Source organism: Hypanus sabinus, chromosome 12 (assembly GCF_030144855.1).
Source record: "Hypanus sabinus isolate sHypSab1 chromosome 12, sHypSab1.hap1, whole genome shotgun sequence".
NCBI classification, from domain to species: domain Eukaryota; kingdom Metazoa; phylum Chordata; class Chondrichthyes; order Myliobatiformes; family Dasyatidae; genus Hypanus; species Hypanus sabinus.
In genome coordinates this window covers 23003766-23026296 of record NC_082717.1, presented here as the reverse complement: position 1 = coordinate 23026296, position 22531 = coordinate 23003766, and the positions used below count along the sequence as shown (strand labels likewise).

The following is a 22531-nucleotide window of genomic DNA, read 5'->3' as shown; positions in this document are numbered from 1 at the left end:
GAATGGGTAGACACAACAAACACACTTGTCTATTATCCTTGTAACACCCTGGGAAAGGTTCCACTGCTAAAATAATGGTCTTTCTGTAGAAGCCATGTCTGGGGTATGGTTAGAGATAACGGGTGCTTTGGAATGTGAGCTGGATCTTTTTGTTTGACATGAGATGAAAAGAGAAGACGCTGGAGAGAACTGGTTGTAGGATACGACTTGGGGGGGAAATTGTGACTCAATGGAGTTGGACAGCGAGGACTGAGCTCCAACTGGTGCACATTTGACTGTTTAATTATAATGGGCCCTTTGTGTTTTTTCTTTCTTTTCTAACCGTTTAGTTAAGATTCCTTTAATCGTATGCAGTGTGCTGTCTGTTGTTTCTTGGCACTGAGTTGTAACAGGGCAGCATCCACACAAACCGGGAGTTTGGTGTGGGAGAGCTGTCTCAATCTCACGGGTTTAGTGGGACCAGAATGTGTATCCCCTAGACTTATGCAGCCAAGGAAACCAGCGAGGTTTCATCTTCTCTGCACTACACCACACCACTGACAAAGATGGGCCAGTTCCAGCATGCCACGACAGTTTTGATGCACCATCAATAACTCACTCTGAGACGTAAGGCGAGATATTGGCTTTTATTGACTGGAAGAAGGAACAAGCAGTGAGTGACCACCATACTACATCCTGGAGACTGAGAGGCTGGGTTCAGACCTCAATCACCTTTATACAGGGGTCTGTGGGAGAAACCACAGGAGCAGTCAGCAGGGGGCGTGTCCAGACAGGTATATGTAGTTCACCACAAGTTTGAAGGATGAACGTTATACAAAAAGAGTAACCATTCACTATCCATTGTATTACATTAAAATTGCTTTCCAGTTTGTGCAGAGTAATTCATCAGAATAGTGAAGCTAGTGCATTGTATGGTGACATTAACACATTCTACTTTTGCTCCAGAATTCATTCCGTTGAGGGTAACGGATTTGAGTCACCGTGTATACTCGGTGACACAACCAGCTAGGAACAAATTACTTGACATAACTTAATATCACACCTAGAATTCAAATTCGAATTAATTTCTATATTGTCGTGCACTTAATGTATCTACTTGAACCAAATAAAGGCTAATTTTTTCCTCACTCACCCAAGCCCACGGATCATCAGCTTTTCCTCTTCTTTACCCATTCTAACACTGAGAAGAGATCTGATCTGGCCCAGTGAAGCAAGTAAGTTTATTGTATCCTCCACAGACACTTTATTTATTGTGTAGGTCTTGGGTAAAGCACGAACAAGCTCGCCAATGCCATCGTATTGCCGATGCAGCAAGACGAACATGGCTCGAACAAGCTCGGGGTCTTCAATCACTGACTCTTGGGCCCACCGTACCATTGTCTCAGAGATCAACTGCTGAAGAGTGGCTGAAAATAAATCAAAATTAGACATCAATTTCTATGAACTCTATCGAGCTCCTCTGCAGAATATTAGGAGAAACATTGCTTTGGGAGAAATGTAACAACTACAATTAAGTTCTCATGTATAACAAAGAGTGCAAGAGTGAAGCTTTCTTGTGCACGCCTGGTGTTGAAATATAGCACATTTTGAAAGTTGCCATTATTTTTCTTTGATGCCCATACAGATCATCTGAGGGGCACTGTTATCATAACATTAGAAATGATTCAAAAATTTAAAAAACTCCCAATGTTGAAAATTTGAAGTAAGATCACTGAACAGAAACATTAACTGTTTTCTCTTCTAGAGGCTCTGTTTGATCTGCTGAGGATTTCCAGCATTTTCTACTTCATATTATCGAGTCAATTCAAGTCAAGTCAATTCACTTTCATTGTCATTTCGACCATAACTGCTGGTACAGTGATCAGTAAAAATGAGACAACATTTTTCAGGACCATGGTGTTACATGACACAGTACAAAAACTAGACTGAACTACGTAAAAAAAAACAACACAGAGATAGCTGCACTAGACTACAGACCTATACTGGACTGCATAAAGTACACAGAAACAGTGCAGGCATTACATTAAATAATAAACAGGACAATAGGGCAAGGTGTCAGTCCAGACTCTGGGTATTAAGGAGTCTGATAGCTTGGGGGAAGAAACTGTTACATAGTCTGGTCGTGAGAGCCTGAATGCTTCACAGCCTTTTCCCAGACGGCAGGAGGGAGAAGAGATTGTATGAGGGGTGCATGGGGTCCTTCATAATGCTGTTTGCTTTGCGGATGCAGCATGTAGTGTAAATGTCTGTGATGGTGGGAAGAGAGACCACGATGATCATCAATTAATTGGATTTTCTCAGTATCTCATCACTAGTTCTACTGAAGCTTTAAAATTTTTACATCTTACTTCCACCCTTTGCCAATATTTCCATTGTTGTCTCTCTTTTGACCAGAGGTTCCCATTTGTTTAAGCCTTGGCCCTCCACCATTAATCAAAGGGTCAATGGGCCCCAGGTTGGGAACTTTTCCTCCAGTCCACTTCCTCTACCATTCTTACTCCACCCTCCAACAGGGCCAAAGCGCCAGAGAGCAACCTCCACCAAAGTCATCCTGGAACCAACATGCATAACAACATTTTGTCATGGTAACCTCATTGCTCCAAACGTTGCTGGGTAAAAGAATATATATAATTTCTCTAGGTGCAGAGATCAACTGGAGGGTAAATTTAAGGAGTGGCATCCTATAGTGAGATAGTTATAAAAGATGAGGTTAGAATTGAGATCCTGAGAATGGCCATTGTGTGAAACATTAGAAACACTCACTGGACTTCTTCACTTCTTGTTCCATTGGATTCTCTTTCCGCTTTTTCTTTAGGTAAGTCACTTTTTCTACCAGATTCATTAGACGGCCCCTGATCGTGGAGTCAGTGTCATCATTGTTTGCTTCTTCTTCCTCCAACTCAATCCCTGAAAAAGAGCAAGAATAAACATTCTATTTAACCCCAGAACCTCAAAACTAATCAATAAACTTCAAGACCTTGGCCTCAATATCCCCTTGTAAAATTGATTCCTCGATTTCCTCACTTGCAGACCTCAGTTGGTTCAGATTGGCAACAACATCTCCTCCACAATCTCTACCAACACAGGAGCACCACAGAGCCATGCACTGCGCCCCCCCCCCCGTTCTACTCACTTTACACGTATGACTGTGTGACTAAGCACAGTCCCAATACCATATTTAAATTAGCTGTCATTGGCTGAACCAAAGGTGCTGATGTATCGACATATAGGAGGGAGAATGAAAATTTGACTGAGTGGCGTGACAACAACCATTTCTTCTTCAGCACCAGCACCAAGGAGCTGGTTGCTGACTTCAGGAAGAGGAAACTTGAGGTTCATGAGATGTTCTCATGGGGGGTGCTCAAAGGATCAACAACTTTAAATACGTTGGTGTTATCATTTCAGGATCTGCTCTCGGCCCAATACTGAAGTGCAATTATGAAGAAAGTGCAGCAATGCCTCTACTTCCTTAGAAGTTCGCGAAGATTCAGCTTGACGCCTAAAACTTTGACAAACCTCTACAGATGTGTGGTGGAGAGTATATTGACTGGCTTCATCACAGCCTGGTATGGAAACAAAAATGGCTTTGAATGGAAAATCCTACAAGAAGTAGTGGATAAGGCCCAGTACATCACTGGTAACCCCCCCCCCCCCATCACAGAGCACATCTACACAGAGTGCTCTTGCAGGAATGCAGCATCCATCATCAACAACACCCCCCTCCCCGCCAAGACCCAAGGTTCTCTTCTCACTGCTGCCATCAAGAAGAAAGTACAGGAGCCTCAAGACTCAGGTTCAAGAACAGTCGTTACCCCTTAATCATCAGGCTCTTGAACCAGGGAGGTTAATTTCATTTGCTGAATTGTTTGCACAATGTATGGACTCACCTCCAAGGACTTTTCATCTCATATTCTCGATATTTATTGCCTGCTTATTTATTTATTTATCTATCTATCTAGGAAACTATTTATTTATTTATTTATTTATTTATTTATTTATTATTTATCTTATCTTGCACAGTTGGCTGTCTTTTGCACACTAGTTGTCTGCTATGTTGGATGCAGTCTTTCAGTGACTCTATTGTGGCTCTTGGATTTCATAGGGGCGCCTAGGCGCAACTCGAGTAGCAGCAGTTCCCTCAATGGATACGATTAAATATTCCCATTTCAGCCTGATACAACTAAAAAGCACAACTGCTTCCAAGGTCTGTATAGTCAATAAAAATGTCTTAGTGCTTTTAAACAAACTATCGCTGCTTAAAACCAACAGAAACAACACCGATTGTGATCAGAACCGTCCACAGAGAACACCTCGGAGGAAGCGCAGGTGTAGATCGGCGTTACAAGTGTGTTTAGGGAAACGCGGTTTTAAGCTCACTATACCGACTATCTTGCTGGCAAACATGCAGTCTCTGGTGAATGAGATCAATGATCGCATAGCTAGGGTGCTGAATCAGAGGGACGTAAGGACTGCATGTGCCCTTTGTTTCACAGACTCTGGTTAACCCCTTCCGTACTGGATGCAGCAATCCAGATTGACGGGTTTACTATACACTACGGGTTTACTATAGATCGATGGAGTCTCTCAAAACCAGAGGTGGAGGAGTATGCCTCATGATCAACTCTTCTTGGTGCACAAATAAATCAGTGCTGTCCCAATTCTGCTCACCAGACCTGGAATATCTCCAGTAAAGTGCCATCCTTTTTACATACCACAGGAGTTCTCTGGGGTCATTTTGGTAGCAGTTTGCATTCCACCTCAGGCCAATGTCTGAGCAATGGGATCAACATGCACAAAACAGCGCACCCTAATGCCCTCACCCTCATTGTGGAAGATTTTAACCAGGCCAGTCTGAAAAAATCACTAAGCAATTACCATCAACAGATCACTTCCAATACTGGAGGAAACAACACACTGGACCATTGTTACACCACCATCAAGAATGCCTACCGTGCTATTCCATGCCCTCACTTCGGGAAGTCTGATCACCTGGCTGTACTTCTACTCCCAGAGTATAGGCAGAGACTGAAGACTGCAACACCAGTAGTGAGGACCAAGAAGGTATGGACAAGAGAAGCACTGGAGTGCCCACAGGACTGCTTTGAGTTGGTGGACTAGACTGTATTCAGGGATTCATCTTCAAACCCAGATCAGTATGCAGCAATTGTTACCGATTTCATTAAAACCTGTGTGGATGAGTGTATGCCCACAAAGACTTACTGTACATTCCCAAACCAAAAGCCGTGGATAAACCAGGAGGTACATTGTTTGGATCTGTGGCATTCAAGTCTGGCGACCCAGGCCTGTACCAGAAAACAAAGTATGATTTGTGGAGAGCTATTTCAAGGGCAAAGAGACAATTTCAAACAAGGTTGGAGGTGACATCAGCCACACGGCAACTCTGGCAGGGTCTGCAAGACATTACTTCCTACAAAGCAAAACCCAATAGTATGAATGGTAGCGATGCTTCACTACCAGATGAACTCAACACCTTCTATGCATGCTTTGAAAGGGAGAATATAACTACAGCTGTGAAGGTCCCTGCTGCACCTGATGACCCTGTGATCTCTGTCTCAGAGGCTGATGTTAGGCTGTCTTTAAAGAGAGTGAACCCTCGCAAGACAGAAGGTCCTGATGGAGTACCTGGGAAGACTCTGATAACCTGTGCCAACCAACTAGCAGGAGTATTCAAGGACATTTTCAACCTCTCACTGCCACGGGCGGAAGTTCCCACTTGCTCCAAGAAGGCAACAATTATACCAGCCCCCAAGAAGAATAGTGTGGGCTACCTTAATGACCATCACCCAGTTGCACTCTCATCTACACTGATGAAATGCTTTGAGAGGTTGGTCGTGACTAGACTGAACTCCTGCCTCAGCAAGGACCTGGACCCATTGCAATTTGCCTATCGCCGCAATAGGTCAACAGTAGACACAATCTCAATGGCTCTCCACACGGCTTTAGACCACCTGGACAACACAAAAACCTATGTCAGGATGCTGTTCATCAACTATAACTCAGCACTTAATACCATCATTCCCACAATCCTGATTGAGAAGTTACAGAAACTGGGCCTCTGTACCTCCCTCTGCAATTGGATTCTCAACTTCCTAACCGGAAGATCACAACCTGTGCAGATTGGTGATAACATATCCTCCTCACTGACAATCAACACTGGCGCACCTCAGGGGTGTGTGTTTAGCCCACCGCTCTACTCTCTCTATACCCATGACTGTGTGGCTAGGCATAGCTCAAATATTATCTATAAATTTGCTGATGATACACCATTGTTGGTAGAATCTCAGGTGGTGACGAGACAGCATATAGGAGTGAGATATGCCATCTAGCGGAGTAGTGCCGCAGCAACAATCTGGCATGCAACATCAGTAAGACGGAAGAGCTGATTGTGGACTTCAGGAAGGGTAAGTTGAAGGAACACATACCAATGCTCATAGAGGAATCAGAAGTGCAGAAAGTGAAGAGTTTCAAGTTCCTGGGTGTCAACGTCTCTGAGAATCTAACCTGGTCCCAACATAATAATGTAGTTATAAAGAAGGCAAGACAGCAGCTATACTTTATTAGAAGTTTGAAGAAACTTCTATAACTGTACCGTTGAGAACATTCTGACAGGATGCATCACTGTCTGGTATGGAGGGGTTACTGCACAGGACTGAAAGAAGCTGCAGAAGGTTATAAATCTAGTCAGCTCTATCTTGGATACTGGCCTGCAAATTACTCAGGACATCTTTAGAGAGCGGTGTCTCAGGAAGGCAGTGCCCTTTATTAAGGACCTCCGGCACCCAGGGCATACCCTTTTCTCATTATTGCCAAAAAGTAGGAGGTACAGAAGCCTGAAGGCACAAACTCAATGATTCAGGAACAGCTTCTTCCCCTCTGCCATCTGATTCCTAAATGGACATTGAATTTTCGGATACCGTGCTCTGCACAACAGTGCTTTGTTTTCACACATTTTTAAAATCTATTCAATATACATAATTGGTTTACTTTTTTATTTATTATTATTTTTCTCTCTGCTAGATTATGTATTTCATTGAACTGCTGCTGCTAAGTTAACAAATTTCACATCACATGCCAGTGATAATAAACTTGATTCTGATTCTGATTTATTGCAAATGCCCACAAGAAAATGAATCTCAGACATAGAAGTAGTTTGATAATAAATTTACTTTGAACTTTGAAATTAATGACATTCAGAAAACAAAGCAAGGAAGAGGGATCATTGTTTTGGAGTTGCAGGGTCACAGAAAGGTCACCCTGAATGTTATAGATTTCACTTTACTTGTTACTGATGAACTTTGAGATGGATAGAATCATTGAGGCATAGGAGTACTACAGCACAGAAACAGGTCCTTCAGTCCCTCTAACCCGGGGGTCGGCAACCTGCGGCTCCCGAGCCATTTGTGGCTCTTTCACCTCTGTGCTGCGGCTCCCTGTGGCTTTGGGAAATAATTGGTCAGTATTTAATTAAAATGTATTTTATGTTAGTTTGTTAGCTTTTGAAATGTAATTCTAAATTTGAAGATTATGGTGATCTTGTACAATCTAAGTGTGGCGACACATTTCCTGGCACATCCGAAACGGCTCACAATTAGCCAGCATTCCGGCTAAGGGAGATAGCCTACGGGGGTTTGTGAGTACGCGTCTTTTGCAGCATCTGCGTCCATGGGGGCTGGGTTGAGGGAGGCTTAAAAGCAAGGCTGTTTAGTTCGAATAAAGTTATTCGACTGCAGTTTACTGACTGCGTGAGCACACCGCTACAACGTGTTTTTATCGCTATTAATATACGTCACCACTGCCAATACCTGACACCCGCCAGTGCGCGATTTCTTTAATTTTTCGATCCAAGGTAAGCCAACTATGGAGAATTCTAAAAAAAGAAAAGTGACTGAAGAAAACAGAACGTTTAATGATACGTGGACAGATTCATTTGCTTTCACTGTTAATGAGAAACTAGCAAACAACAAAAAGTCAAATGTCGCAAGGCATTTCCAGAATAAACACGCAGCCTTTGCTCAAAAATATCCGGATGGAGATGAGAGAAAAAAAGCCGTTTCGGAACTGATGCGGAAGGTTGATCTGAGCAAAAATCATTTCCAGAAATGGATGAAGTCTGGAAAATCAACGACATACGCCAGTTATATTGCCGCTCAGGAAATAGTCAGGCACGGGAAGCAGTTTACAGATGGTGAATATATAAAAGAATCTTTCATTAAGATTTCAGAACATCTATTCACGGACTTTAAAAACAAGAGTGAAATTGTGCAGAAAATCAGGGATATGCCCCTCTCTGCAAAGACTGTCAAAGACAGAACCATAAAAATGGCAGAAGACATCACAAGACAGCAAATTAAAGACATCAATTCAGCTGTGGCCTACTCGATTGCCTGTGACGAGTCTAAAGACAAAGGTGATATTGAACAAATAGCGTTGTTCTGCCGGTATGTAAACTCTGCCGGGCCACAGGAAGAACTGATTGAGTTGATACCTCTAAAAGACCAAACACGGGGGGAGGACATCTGTGAGGCTGTCTTGAATTGTTTAAGAGCCAAAGGAATAAAGACCACCCATCTGGTGTCAATAGCTACTGATGGGGCTCCGAATATGACGGGAACGCACAAGGGATTTGTGGCTTTACTGCAGAAGTCGCTGGACAGAAAGCTGCTGACTTTTCACTGCATCTTGCACCAAGAGGCACTGTGCGCTCAAACATTTCCTCCGGAATGCACAGAAGTAATGGATGTTGTCATTCAGATTGTCAATAAAATAATGGCAAAAAGTTTAAATCACCGTCAATTCCGTTTGTTACTGGACGAGCTGGAAAGCAAATATTCTGATCTCCTGCTGCACAACAAAGTCCAGTGGCTGTCAAGAGGGGAGGTGCTGAAACGCTTTGTCGCGCGTCTGGAAGAAGTGAAAACTTTCCTGGGCAGCAAAGGGCTCACCTTTCCTGAGCTGGAACAGCCAGAGTGGCTGGAAAAGCTACACTTCATGGTAGACATGACAGCGCACCTGAACACGCTGAACACAGCTCTTCAGGGGAAAGGACGCACAGCCCTGCACATGTTGGAGGATGTTTTGGCATTCGAGCGCAAGTTGACAGTGCTTGCCAGAGATTTACAGAAAGGCACTTTGTCTCACTTCCCCAATTTGAGAGAGTTCAAACAAGCTCACGACATGATAAATTCGGAGTATTTACATTCTGCAATCATCGCAATGCAAACATCGTTTGGGAAACGCTTCTGTGAGTTCAGAGAGGAAAAAGACACATTATCCTTCCCGGTCACTCCCTTAAGCATCGATCCTTCTCTACTGAATACGACTGCATTGGCAGGTGTGAGTCAACCTGATCTTGAGATGGAACTGGCCGACATAGCCGACAAAGACATATGGGTGTCCAAGTTTAGACGCTTGACAGCAGACCTTGAAGATGTTGCCCGTCAGAAGGCCGTTCTTGCTCAGAATCACAAATGGAGTGATATTGAAAACCTTCCAAAACCGGACAAACTTGTGTTCGAAACATGGAATGCTATGCCCGACATTTATGTAAACATGAAAAAGTATGCGCTTGGAGTCCTGTCGATCTTTGGATCCACATATGTATGTGAGCAGGTGTTCTCCAACATGAACTTTATTGAAAACAAACATCGCGCACGCCTCACAGATGACAGCTTGCGATCCTGTGTAAAGATGAAGGTGACGTCATACAGCCCTGATGTGCAGACGCTGTGCGCTGAGGTCCAGGAGCAGAAATCCCATTAACCAAGTATGATAAATATTTTAATTGCCTATTATTTTATGTATATTCATATTTTTTCATTGTTCAGTGAAATAGTCCTTTTATTTTTCAGGCTGGCAGCTGGCTGATGTTATTTTTGGTTTGCTGCTGGCGGAAAATTTAAGTTCGGCGTTTTTCATAAATACAAGAAGGACTCAAATAGACATCGAGTATTTTACTTAAAAGTAACTTTCAACCCAACGTCTTTTTTTCGGAGTTCAAAATGTTTTTGTTGCATGCAGAAATGTAATTTCGTTTTCTCTGCAGGAGTTCATCAATTTCATAAATGCAACACATTATAGTTTGTTTATACATAGCATAAAGGCAAAAAAAAATGTTGTATGCAGTGTTATTTCATTTTAAATGTCAAACGGGTTTTGCGGCTCCCAGTGTTTTCTTTTCTGTGGGAAACGGGTCCAAGTGGCTCTTTCAGTGGTAAAGGTTGCTGACCCCTGCTCTAACCTGTATTGAACTATTACTCTGCCTTGTTTCATTGACCTGTATCTCAACAATAACCCTCCAGACCTCTCCCATCCATGTACTTACCCAAATTTCTCTAAAATGTTAAATGTTGAATTTGAACCCACATCCACCACTTCCCTGGCAGCTCATTGCACATTCTCAGCACTCTCTGAGTGAAGAAGTTCACTCTCAAATTCCCCTTAAACATTTCACCTTTCACCCCTTAACCCATGACCTCTAGTTCTAGTCTCACTAAAGCTCAGAGGAAAAAAGCCTGCTGACATTTATCCTATTTATACTCAACATTATTTTATATACAATACCTCTATCAAATCTACCCTCTTTATCCTACATTCTGGGGAATAAAGACTTAAATTATTCAATCTTTCTCTATAACTCAAATCCTAACAACATCCTTGAAAATTTTCTCTGCATTCTTTCAAACTTATTGATATCTTTCCTGTTGGTAGGTGACCAGAACAGTTTTCCACTGACCATTTTAATTTCCCTACTTACTTCCATGAATAATCTCATGCTGCTGTATTGATTAATTCAACTTCTAAATAATCAATAAAATTGAATGCTGCTTTCTTTAAAAAATCTATAAAATTTGCAAACACCTAAGTGAGTTCCCTCTGGTTCACCCAATCTCCTCTGACACGAAACACACCCTCCTCTAACACCCAACCCATCCTGACCTAACACCAACCTCGCCTTAGTACTTGACCTTTACCCGCTTTGCTAAGCACAATCTCACTGTCCAATGGTCGATCCCTGATTGCATCCCATCCCCAGCTGAAGATGCTGGAACTTAATTGTCTTCTGTGAACACTGAACATTAACCTTCACAACCGAGCTTCAAAGTTTAACCAAGCTTGTTTATTTTCAAATAGTGACATTAATTGCAATTACCCTTTAAATGCATTCATGTTCATTTATTTCTACTTTTCCCTCAGAATCACATTTTACTGCTACTGTATATCATGTGAATTTAGCTTGGTATGCCCGCAATTATAGGAAGGATACTTTCAAAGTGGGCACTAACCACAATGTGCCATGAGATCTTCATGGAAATCCAGCAGGTCTTCACGTACTTCTCCTGGGCAAGGACATTCACGTCTGTCATTTTTAAAGCTTAGCAACATGTTAATCTGAAAATAAAACAGGTATATTACTCTTACAACAAAGCTCTCATGTTGCTCGAGTAAAAAATCAGGACAAGCTCACTGTGTAGATGAAGGAGTACAATTTCTTGCAAAATACTCAAACTACATTTGAGTCTTCCATTTTTTTTCCATCTGAACCAGAATTAGAGTCACAAATTCATCACAGATATGGGTCTTCAGCCCAACATGTCTAAGCTAATCACTAATTACATACATATCTTTACTATTTCTGTGATCATCATTTGGGTCTTTATTAACTATGCTTGCAAGGTACATGTAGGTTACTTGTTGAGGAAGTATACAGAAATATCCAGGATTTCTTGTGGGTTATCTTTTGAATGTTTTGAATGAACTTAAGAAATAGTTTTTCACTTGAGTCTGCACCAGATATCAAGACCTCACTTACACTAGTTTGACACGAATTCCATTTCTCTTCATCACCATTTTCCCATCAACTTTACCTTCCACCACTCATTAAAACACCAGGAGCAAATGACAGAGATCAATTAATCTCCCAAGCCACACACCTGTAGAAAGCAACTTGAGCACCTGGAGGAAACAGAGGCAGTCACAGGGAAAACATGCAGACACCACATAAACAGCACCATAGATTGTGACTGAGCCCAGGTTGCTAGAGGACTGAAGCAGCAGCTCTACCAGGAGACCTCACTTCATAGACTTTGGTCTAACACTGAGTCATCCAAATGCACCTTCTTAAAAATTGCTCTGAGATGTCAAATGAGAAGTGAATCATGCTCAGTTTAATGACATAAACTCACCTGGCAAAAACTTGAGTATATATATTCAATATATATTCTGAATATATAGAGACATCTATCTTCTTAATCTATCGATTGCACCTCTGATTTTTTTAAATTTTCTCCCCATTTAGAAATAGTCATCACCTTTATTCCTTCCCATTTTCCTACACTGTTCCATCTGTCAATTCTTGACCTATTCTCCCAATTAGTCTATGTCATTCTGCAGACTCCCTACTTCCTCAACACTACCTGCTCCCCTCCTGTCTTAGAATCGCCTGCAAACTTGACCACAAAGCTATCAATTCCATCATCCAATCATTGTCTTATAACGTGAAAAGGAGCAGACCCAACACCAACTTCTGGCAACCAACTAGAAAAGGCACCCTTTATTCCCAGTCTTTGCTTCCTGCCAGTCAGCTTATCTTCTATCCATGCTAGTTTCCTTCCTGCAATACCATGGACTCTCATTTTGTTAAGCAGTCTCATGCCTTCTAAAAATCCATCTAAAATCCTATAATTTTCTATCTTTTGCCTTCCTCCTTTCCTAGGGAGTGGAGAGACATTTGCAATTTTCCAGACCTCTAGAACCATTCCAGAATTTATTCATTTGTGAACGATCATTACTAATATCTCTGCAATCTCTTTAGCTACCACTTTCTGAATGCTGGGGTGTAGTTCATTTGTCCTGGTGACTTAATTATCTTCAGACCTTTCAGCTTCCCAAGTAATAGCAACTAGACTCATGACTGCCCCCTCACACTCCGGAATTTCTGGCATACTACTAGTGTCCTCCATAGTGAGGAAAAATGCAAAATGCCCTTTATATTTGTTCGCCATTTCCTTGTTTCTCCATTACTACCTCTCCAGTGTCATTTTCCAGCAGTCCAATATCCACTCTCGCCTCTCTTTTATTCATCATACATCTGAAAAAACATCTTGTATCTGCTTTTGTATTATTGGCCAGTTAACCTTCATATTTAATATTTTCTTTGTTTATGGGTTTAGTAGTTGCCTTCTTGTTCATTTGTCCATTTGTCCCTCCCGACATTTAACCGTGAGAACAGAAGATGTACAATACCTGCCCATTCACTTCCTCCCTCACCTCCATTCATTGTTCCAAACAGTCATTCCAGGTGAGGCAACACTTTACTTGTGAATCTCTTGGGCTCATCTATTGTATCCGGTGTTCCTAGTGCAGACTCCTCTACATTGGTCAGATCTGATGCAGACTGGGTAACTGCTTTGTTGAACACCTACAACGACAGATAAATCCCCAGGGCCAGAGGCAGATAAATCCCCAGGGCCAAGGCAGATAAATCCCCAGGGCCAGATGGTCTGCATCCCAGAGTGCTTAAGGAAGTAGCCCAAGAAACAGTGGATGCATTAGTGATAATTTTTCAAAACTCCTTAGATTCTGGATTAGTTCCTGAGGATTGGAGGGTGGCTAATGTAACCCCACTTTTTAAAAAAGGAGGGAGAGAGAAACCGGGGAATTATAGACCGGTTAGTCTGACATTGGTGGTGGGGAAAATGCTAGAGTTGGTTATCAAAGATGTGATAACAGCACATTTGGAAAGAGGTGAAATCATCAGACAAAGTCAGCACGGATTTGTGAAAGGAAAATCATGTCTGACAAATCTTATAGAATTTTTTGAAGATGTAACTGGTAGAGTGGACACGGGAGAGCCAGTGGATGTGGTATATTTAGATTTTCAAAAGGCTTTTGACAAGATCCCACACAGGAGATTAGTGTGCAAACTTAAAGCACACGGTATTGGGGGTATGGTATTGATACGGATAGAAAATTGGTTGGCAGACAGGAAGCAAAGAGTGGGAGTAAACGGGACCTTTTCAGAATGGCAGGCAGTGACTAGTGGGGTACCGCAAGGCTCAGTGCTGGGACCCCAGTTGTTTACAATATATATTAATGATTTAGACGAGGGAATTAAATGCAGCATCTCCAAGTTTGTGGATGACACGAAGCTGGGCGGCGGTGTTAGCTGTGAGGAGGATGCTAAGAGGATGCAGGGTGACTTGGATAGGTTAGGTGAGTGGGCAAATTAATGGCAGATGCAATTTAATGTGGATAAATGTGAGGTTATCCACTTTGGTTGCAAGAACAGGAAAACAGATTATTATCTGAACGGTGGCCAATTAGGAAAAGGGGAGATGCAACGAGACCTGGGTGTCATTGTACACCAGTCATTCAAGGTGGGCATGCAGGTACAGCAGGCGGTGAAAAAGGCAAATGGTATGTTGGCATTCATAGCAAAAGGATTTGAGTACAGGAGCAGGGAGGTTCTACTGCAGTTCTACAGGGCCTTGGTGAGACCGCACCTAGAATATTGTGTGCAGTTTTGGTCCCCTAATCTGAGGAAAGACATTCTTGCCATAGAGGGAGTACAAAGAAGGTTCACCAGATTGATTCCTGGGATGGCAGGACTTTCATATGAAGAAAGACTGGATCGACTAGGCTTATACTCACTGGAATTTAGAAGATTGAGTGGGGATCTTATTGAAACATATAAAATTCTAAAGGGATTGGACAGGCTAGATGCAGGAAGATTGTTTCCGATGTTGGGGAAGTCCAGAACGAGGGGTCACAGTTAAAGGATAAAGGGGAAGCCTTTTAGGACCAAGATGAGGAAAAACTTCTTCACACAGAGAGTGGTGAATCTGTGGAATTCTCTGCCACAGGAAACAGTTGAGGCCGGTTCATTGGCTATAGTTAAGAGGAAGTTAGATATGTCCCTTGTGGTTAAAGGGATCAGGGGGTATGAAGAGAAAGCAGGTACAGGGTTCTGAGTTGGATGATCAGCCATGATCATACTGAATGGCGGTGCAGGCTCAAAGGGCCAAATGGCCTACTCCTGCACCTATTTTCTATGTTTCTACTCAATCCACAAATCTTCCAGTGGCCAACCATTTTAATTCATATCCCCATTCCCATTCTGACATGTCAGTGCATGACCTCCTCTTCTGCCACAATAAGGCCACTATCAAGTTGGAGGATCAACAGCTTATATTCCGTAGAGACAGCCTCCAACCTGATGGCATGACATAAATTTCTCCAACTTCTAGTTCTTTCCCATTCTCAATCTTTCTTCATTTCCCCACTCTGGCCTCCTAACTCTTCTCCTCACCTGTCTACCACCTCCTCCTAGGGCCCATCCTCCTTCCTTTTTCCCATGGTCTCTTCTCCTCTCCTATCTTTTCCACCCATCATCTTCTAGCTTCTTACTTAATCCTCCCTATCCCAACCTGGCTCACCATGGCTTTACCCATCACCTTCTAGCTGGTCCTCCTTCCACTCCTCCCGCCTTCTTATTCTATCATCTTCTCCATTCCTATCCAGTTGTGATGAAGGTTCATGGCCCGAAATGTTAACTGTCATTCCCCTCCATAGATGCTGTCTAATTTGCTGAATTCCACCAGCATTTAGTATCTGTTATTCTGGATTTCCAGCATCTGCCGAATTTCTTGTGTTTATTATTAGTTGCCTTCTGTTGGTTTTTAAAAGCTTCCCAATGCTCTAACTTACCACCATTTTTTGCTGTATTAGATGCCCTCTCTTTTGCTTTTATGCTGTCCTTGACTTCCCTTGTCAGCCACGGTTTCCTCATCCTCCCTTAAAATGCTTCTTCATCTCTGAGATGTATCTATCCTGCACCTTCCGAATGGCTCCAGATATTGCAGTTCTGGCATTATCCCTGATCGTGTCATATTCAAGTCAACTTTGGCCTTCTCCCTCTCAAACTGCAGGGTGAATTCTATCATATTACAGTCGGCCTTCCTTATCTGCGGGGGATTGGTTCCGGAACCCTTCGAGGATACCAAAAAACATGGATGCTCAAGTCCCTTATTCAACCTGTCGCAATGCAGTGGACCTTAGGACCCAGCGGAACCCCAGACCTTATTAAACCCGTCTTATTGCGGTGGACATTAGGACCCAGTGGCAGAGCTCTGAATCTGCAGTGTTTCTGTTCATGGAAATAATCACGATCACGATTGAAAATAAAGTGGAACTAATAAAGCGATTGGAAAGAGGTGAAGCGCTATCGGTCATTGAAAACGCGTTAGGCTACGTCAGTCAACGATTGGAAAAATTTTCAAGGATAAAGTGAGAAAGCCCTACCCCAATGAAGGCTACAGTTATTACTAAGCAACGTAGTGGTTTAATTATTGGGTTTTGGGGTTTTGGGTTTTTGATCCTCCACATCAACCTGGCACAGCTAGAGAACGTGCTCAGAAGTTGTCTGTCACTGGATCGAACTCGGGAACCTCCAGTCCCGAGCCCGGTGCTGAAACATACATTCTTAAGTGTTTTATATGCATAGAAAGGTAAAATATATACTATACACCAAGACAAACGTTTGCCTAACTGACACTAAGTAATACCAGATGTACCTGTTCCGACTTACTTAGTAAGAGAACTTCAGATTCTTTTTCGATCCTGATCCATGACAACCCACACACATCCTCTCATATACTTTAAATCATCTCTAGATTACTTATAATACCTAATACAATGTAAATGCTATGTAAAATAGTTGTTATACTGCATTGTTTAGGGAATAACGACAAGAAAAAAAATTCTGTACATGCTCGAACAACGAGTGCTGGAAGAGCACTTCCGGGTTTTCGCAATTCGCGGTTGGTTGAATTCGCGCATGCGGAATCCGCGGATAAGGAGGGCCGACTGTATGCTCACTGCCTCGAAAGGGTTCCTTTACTTTAAGCTCCCTATTCAAATGCGGTTCATCGCACAACACCCAATCTAGCATTGCCTTTCCCCTGGATGGCACAACCACTAAAAAACCATCTCATAAGCATTCTACAAAGTCTAACTTTTGGGATCCAGCACCAACCCAATTTTCCCAATCTGCCTGCGTAATGACAATTGTAACATTGCCCCTTTCTCGTGCCTTTTCTATCTCCTGTTGTAATTTGTACGCCACATCTTTGCTACTGTTCAGAGGCTGCTCTATAATTCTCATCAGGGTTTATTTGCCCTTGCAGTCTCTTAACTCTATCCACAAGGGCTCTACATCTTCTAAACCTATGTCATCTGTTCATAAGGAGCCACCCCACCCACTCTGCCTACCTGCCTGTCCTTTTGATACAATGTGTATCCTTGGATGTTAAGTTCCCAATTATGATCTTCTCTCAGCCACGTCTCAGTGATGCCCACAAAGACATACCTGCCTATCTCTAACTACACTACGAGATCATTTACATTATTCTGAACACTGCGTGTATTCAAATTTAACACCTTCAGTCCTGTATTCATCACCCTTTTCGATTTTGCTCCCATCAACTCATCCCACTAACTGCAATTTTGCCCTTCCATCTGCCTGTCCTTCCTGGCAGTCTCACTACACACTGCATCTATTTGTACGATATATCAACTGCACCATCCTCAGCCCTATCACTCCAGCTCCCATCCCCTTACCAAATAAGTTTAAATCCTCTCCAAAAGCTCTAACAAACCTGCCTGCAAGGGTATTGGTCCCCCTCGGGTTCGGGTGTAACACGTCTTTTTTGTACAAGTCATACCTTCCCCAGAAGAGATCCCAATGATTCAGAAATCTGAAACCCTGTCCCCTGCACCAATTAATTTGTCAAAAGCCATGCATGAAAGCCCTATATTCATTTATCAAACCTTACTATTCTTACCCTCACTGGTGTGTGGCAGAGGCAGTAATCCGAATGTTACTACCCTGGAAGTCCTGCTTTTCAGCTTTCTATCTAATTGCCTAAATGCACTCTTCAGGACCTCCTCTCTTTTCCAACCTGTGTCATTTGTGCCAATCTGGCACCTGTGAGGCAACAGACCACCCAGGTTCCTCCTTCACATCCACAAAATTTCCTGCTTGTTGCTCTAACTGTCACTACAGCACTCTTCTTCTTCCCCTTACCCCTCTGAGCCATGGAGCCAGACTCTCTGCCAGAGACCTGACCCCTGTGGGTTTCCTCTGCTGGGTCATTTCCCCCCACCGCCCCTCAACAGTATCGAAAGCACTATACCTGCTGTTGAGGGGAATGGCCACAGGGGTACTCTGCACTGGCTGCCTATCCCCTTTCCCCCTTCTTACTGTCACCCAATTTCCTGTGTCCTGTACCCTGGGTGTAAACTGCAATTGAATGCACTTCTTATAGGTAAAGTAGATGGGGGACAGTGGAGGTCTCCCGACCTTCCCAGATCCTGCAAAAGGAGCATTCCACTATCCTGCCTGGCATCCCCACTGCTCTAACCATGCAATAGCAGGGAAAGAAATAAAATGAAAAAAAAAATCTACCTACAGTCTCTGCCTCTCCTCACTGATGCCCCCATAAGCCAAAGCTTGAGCTTTCCACTCTAACACTGGCCCACTCCCACAATGGCTGCTCTGCTTCAACCTAACTTCTTTTACTTTTGTGTTCTTGCCAAGTGCCTAATTATGCACAATCCAATACCTCCTCAGGAACCGTGGCACACAGAATGTCCCCACTGCCCCCACTCACTTCTTTTGAACTCTCTCCTGCTATACAATGCAACGTCTCCTCGGGAGCTCCTGGTCATCTACAAATGGTGCAATGGAAGACTTTTACATTCCCCTGAATTGACACACAGGGCCTGAGTTCATGGAAGTCTCATATGAAAACCCACACCTACAACACTGAAGCATCTACATAGTACCAACACGCCAGCATACACTGTTCAAATGTGAAGCATGCAGAACACCTCTGTGACCACAAAGCAAAGGTGCTGCTTCCTTGTGTCAAGATGGATAACTTCAATAAATTTCAGTCAGAAAAGCAGCCACTTCATCAGTTATAACTTTGATTACTCAACAATGATTGAAGTACCCAGAACATGTGGCAATAGGATATAAAATATGGTACCAAGTTAAAAAAAAAAGCAGGTTGAATTTTTTCATTCCATTGACTTTCAATCAAGAAATAATTCAAAATTCAAACATATTTTGGGAAACTACTTGTACAGTGAGGTCCTCCTTTGCAATGCACAATGAGCTGGTAACAGGATCAACCAAGATTTTCTCAAGGGAATTGGGCAGAGAAATTAATTTCCAGGTGTACAAGGAAAGAATGGTGGCAACTGGATTAATTTTCTAAGAGAGAGTATGTTGATGGGCCAAATTCTATACAGATTCTATGAGTCCATAGAAAACATTTCTAATAAACATCCAGTCAAATTTTCAAATCATCTTAAAATTAGCAATAATAAAACATCTACAAATGATTCAGTACTTTTAATTAGTTGTTTTAATGATGACTAGACATAGATAATTAAATATTCAGAACACCCAGTGCAATTTTCCTACCTGCTCTTGTGGAGGTGATCGGAATTCTTTGGTTTTCTTGGCAGTCAATGCTGCAGACATATTTAATGCCTGCATCACCTCATTGTATCGGAACCTCTGGTTCTCTTGGAGCTTGAACACAAAGTCATCGGAAAAGGCGACAATGGCTTCAATCCGATGGCGGAGTTGACAGTCACACAAATACTGCAGAAGGTGGCACATCTGTAAAAAAAAGGAAGTCAATATTTACACCAGAATCTCTTCACAGTAGGTGGTGCAAGAATCATTGAGTACCTCTCCTGTTAGGTGACTATGTAAACACAGATGTTCTGCAAGGTCTTCATAATAGCTTGGAGCAAAAATTGTTCACAAAGTGAATCTATTTTGTACAAACTGTTGAAAGAGAAATCCTTTCTTCTAAATATTCTTAATTGGTTTAAATGCAAGCAAATCTTGAGGAGATTAAATATAGGTAAAAGAAAAGTTATGAATTACACAGTTACTGATTCTGTTCTAGTAGTTTCAACTAAAACACTGACATCTTCAGATGTCCACCTCCCATTGGCTTTTTACTCCAAATTGTCTCATCCGCTTGGAGACATAAGAGACTGCAGATAATGAAATCTGGAGCAAAAAGTCAATCCGCTGGAGGAACAGAGAATCAAGCAGCATCTGGAGTAGGATGAGAATTCTAAACATTTCAGTCTAATTGCAGGATTTTTTTCTGAAACATCAACAGTTTCTTTCCCCTCAGAGATACCTTTTCTCTGAGTTCCTCCAGCAGATTGTTTGTTACTTGTCCAGTTCATCATCTGCTCTTCTTTTAGATCCTCTCACATCCTATTCTTATGAGAGACAAAGATTATACATTCTTTTTCTCAGACCATAAAAATCCCACTTTCATCCATACTCTGTACCTATTTAGACATTTGCATTTCCATTAAGAAAGGGGAGTTTTTCTTGCCTTAGCAAATGTATGAAGAGTAGATAATCCTCATAGATTTCCACATATGGTAGAAGAGCTAATGTTCAAAAAAAAGTAAGTAATCATTCTCAATATCTGTGCGAATTTCAAGTGTGAACAAAAATGTAGCAGAGATGAAGGATATCAGTATCAGATAAATAAATGACAACTTAAGTTAAATATCACCTTTACGCAGATGTGATATGACAAAATTATTATTATAAAAAGCTTTCAGATCATGCAGATTCAACTGTCTGTTTTACATCAAACTGATTGATGCGTGGGAATACAAATTAGAACATTAATGCATTGCCAGTTAAATGGTTGCTCGTGATCCCTTTTACTCTCCTTCTCTATAACCTGCTTCCTGCTTTCAGTCGGCCCACCAGGACTTCTTGATCTTGGATGTGATGCCGTTTGTTATTCTCAAGCAGCAGGCACTTGTACACACCTTATTATCTTGTTGCTTTCAAACATTTTATCATCCACCCATCTTCCTTAATCTCTAAATTTCATCACCCTACCATCTCCCTCTTTCAATCCTCACCCAAGATCAGCCCAGCATATGAATTGGGAGCAAGTGCAGGTAAGGTCGTCTTCCTCGGTCATCTCTGGGCAGTGTGTTCCAAAGAATTTGATTTTACACTTCTCTCGTATTGGACCCTTTCCCCTTAACTTAAATGAGGGAAGTGGGTAGCAGGAGGAGAATTATGGCTAGGTGTCTAGGTGAAAGGAGGAATGAATTACAAAGTTCAAAAAAAAACTCAGCAGTTCTGCGACTTTAACTTTGCTGTTCTTATTGCAGATGCTGCTGAACCTGTGGAATGGGGCCCTTCGTGCTTCAGCTTTTGTTCTTATTTCAAAGTTAGCAATACTATTCATTTTAATTTATGGTGCACTTTTCAGGGATTTAGAAATATGGAAACATAGAAAACCTACAGCACTATACAGGCCCTTCGGCCCACATAGCTGTGCTGAACATGCACTTACTTTGGAAATTACCTCGGGTTACCCATAGCCCTTTATTTTTCTAAGCTCCATGTACCTGTCCAGGAGTCTCTTAAAAGACCCTATCGTTTCCGCCTCCACCACCGTTGCCAGCAGTCTATTCCACGCACTCACCACTCTGCATAAAAAACCTACCCTTGACATCTCCTCTGTACCTACTTCCAAGTACCTTAAAACTGTGCCCTTTCATGTTAGCCATTTCAGCCCTGGGAAAAAGCCTCTGACTATCCACACGATCAATGCCTCTCATCATCTTATACACCTCTCATCCTCTGCTGCTCCAGGGGGAAAAGACCGAATTCACTCAACCTATTCTCATAAGGCATGGTCCCCAACCCAGGCAACATCCTTGTATATCTCCTCTGCACACTTTCTATAGTTTCCACATCCTTCCTGTAGTGAGGTGACCTTAACTAAGTACAGTACTCCAAGGGTCCTATACAGCCGTAACATTTGACGTCAAAATCTAAGATTCCGTCCCTTTGCAATAAAGAGAATGTTGCATTGTTGGAGACATCAGCTATCAGATGAAATTTGGAACTAAGGGTCCTCTTAGCCAGATGCATAATCACTATGTTTCAAAGGTCTCCAAAATTACATGAGGTCATATGAATTCCTGATGGCAATTACAGTCACATGTAACTTACAAATCTATCTCCAGCATGGGAATGAGCTCAGTGAAAATTTCCCGAAATTATTCTTCGTTGGAAAGACTGATGGATTAAGAGAGATTGGGTTAATTATGCTCAGTGGATTTGAGAAGGATGAGACAGAATTTCAAAATTCTAGCAGGGCTGGACAGAGTAGATGAAGAAAAAATTCTCCTTGCATGTTTATCCCTTATCTTTTGACAGAAACCTCTGGTCCTCGACTACCTCCCTCACCCCACAATGCTAACTGTGTCCAAGTTGAGTTGAGAGAGAGAGCGAGGGGGGGGAGGGGAGAGAGAGAGAGAGGGAGGGAGAGGGAGGGAGGGAAAGAGAGGGAGAGAGGGAAGGAGGGAGCGAGAGAGAGCGGGAGAGAGAGAGAGGGAGAGAAAGGGGGAGAGAGAGAGAGAGAGACAAAGAAGG

The 22531-nt window shown here is 42.4% G+C and overlaps 1 protein-coding gene across 1 annotated transcript in view; it reads right to left on the bottom strand.

Annotated features, from left to right (window-relative positions):
* ryr2a (ryanodine receptor 2a (cardiac)) overlaps nucleotides 1-22531 on the bottom strand; it is a 444870-nt gene that overhangs the window by 226770 nt on the left and 195569 nt on the right. Inside the window, exons 29-32 of the mRNA XM_059985674.1 lie at nucleotides 19511-19711; nucleotides 11304-11409; nucleotides 2764-2907; nucleotides 1133-1406 (exon numbers count right to left, since the gene is read on the bottom strand). Coding sequence (XP_059841657.1) covers nucleotides 1133-1406; nucleotides 2764-2907; nucleotides 11304-11409; nucleotides 19511-19711 — 725 coding nt within the window. The remainder of the gene's footprint in view (nucleotides 1-1132; nucleotides 1407-2763; nucleotides 2908-11303; nucleotides 11410-19510; nucleotides 19712-22531) is intronic.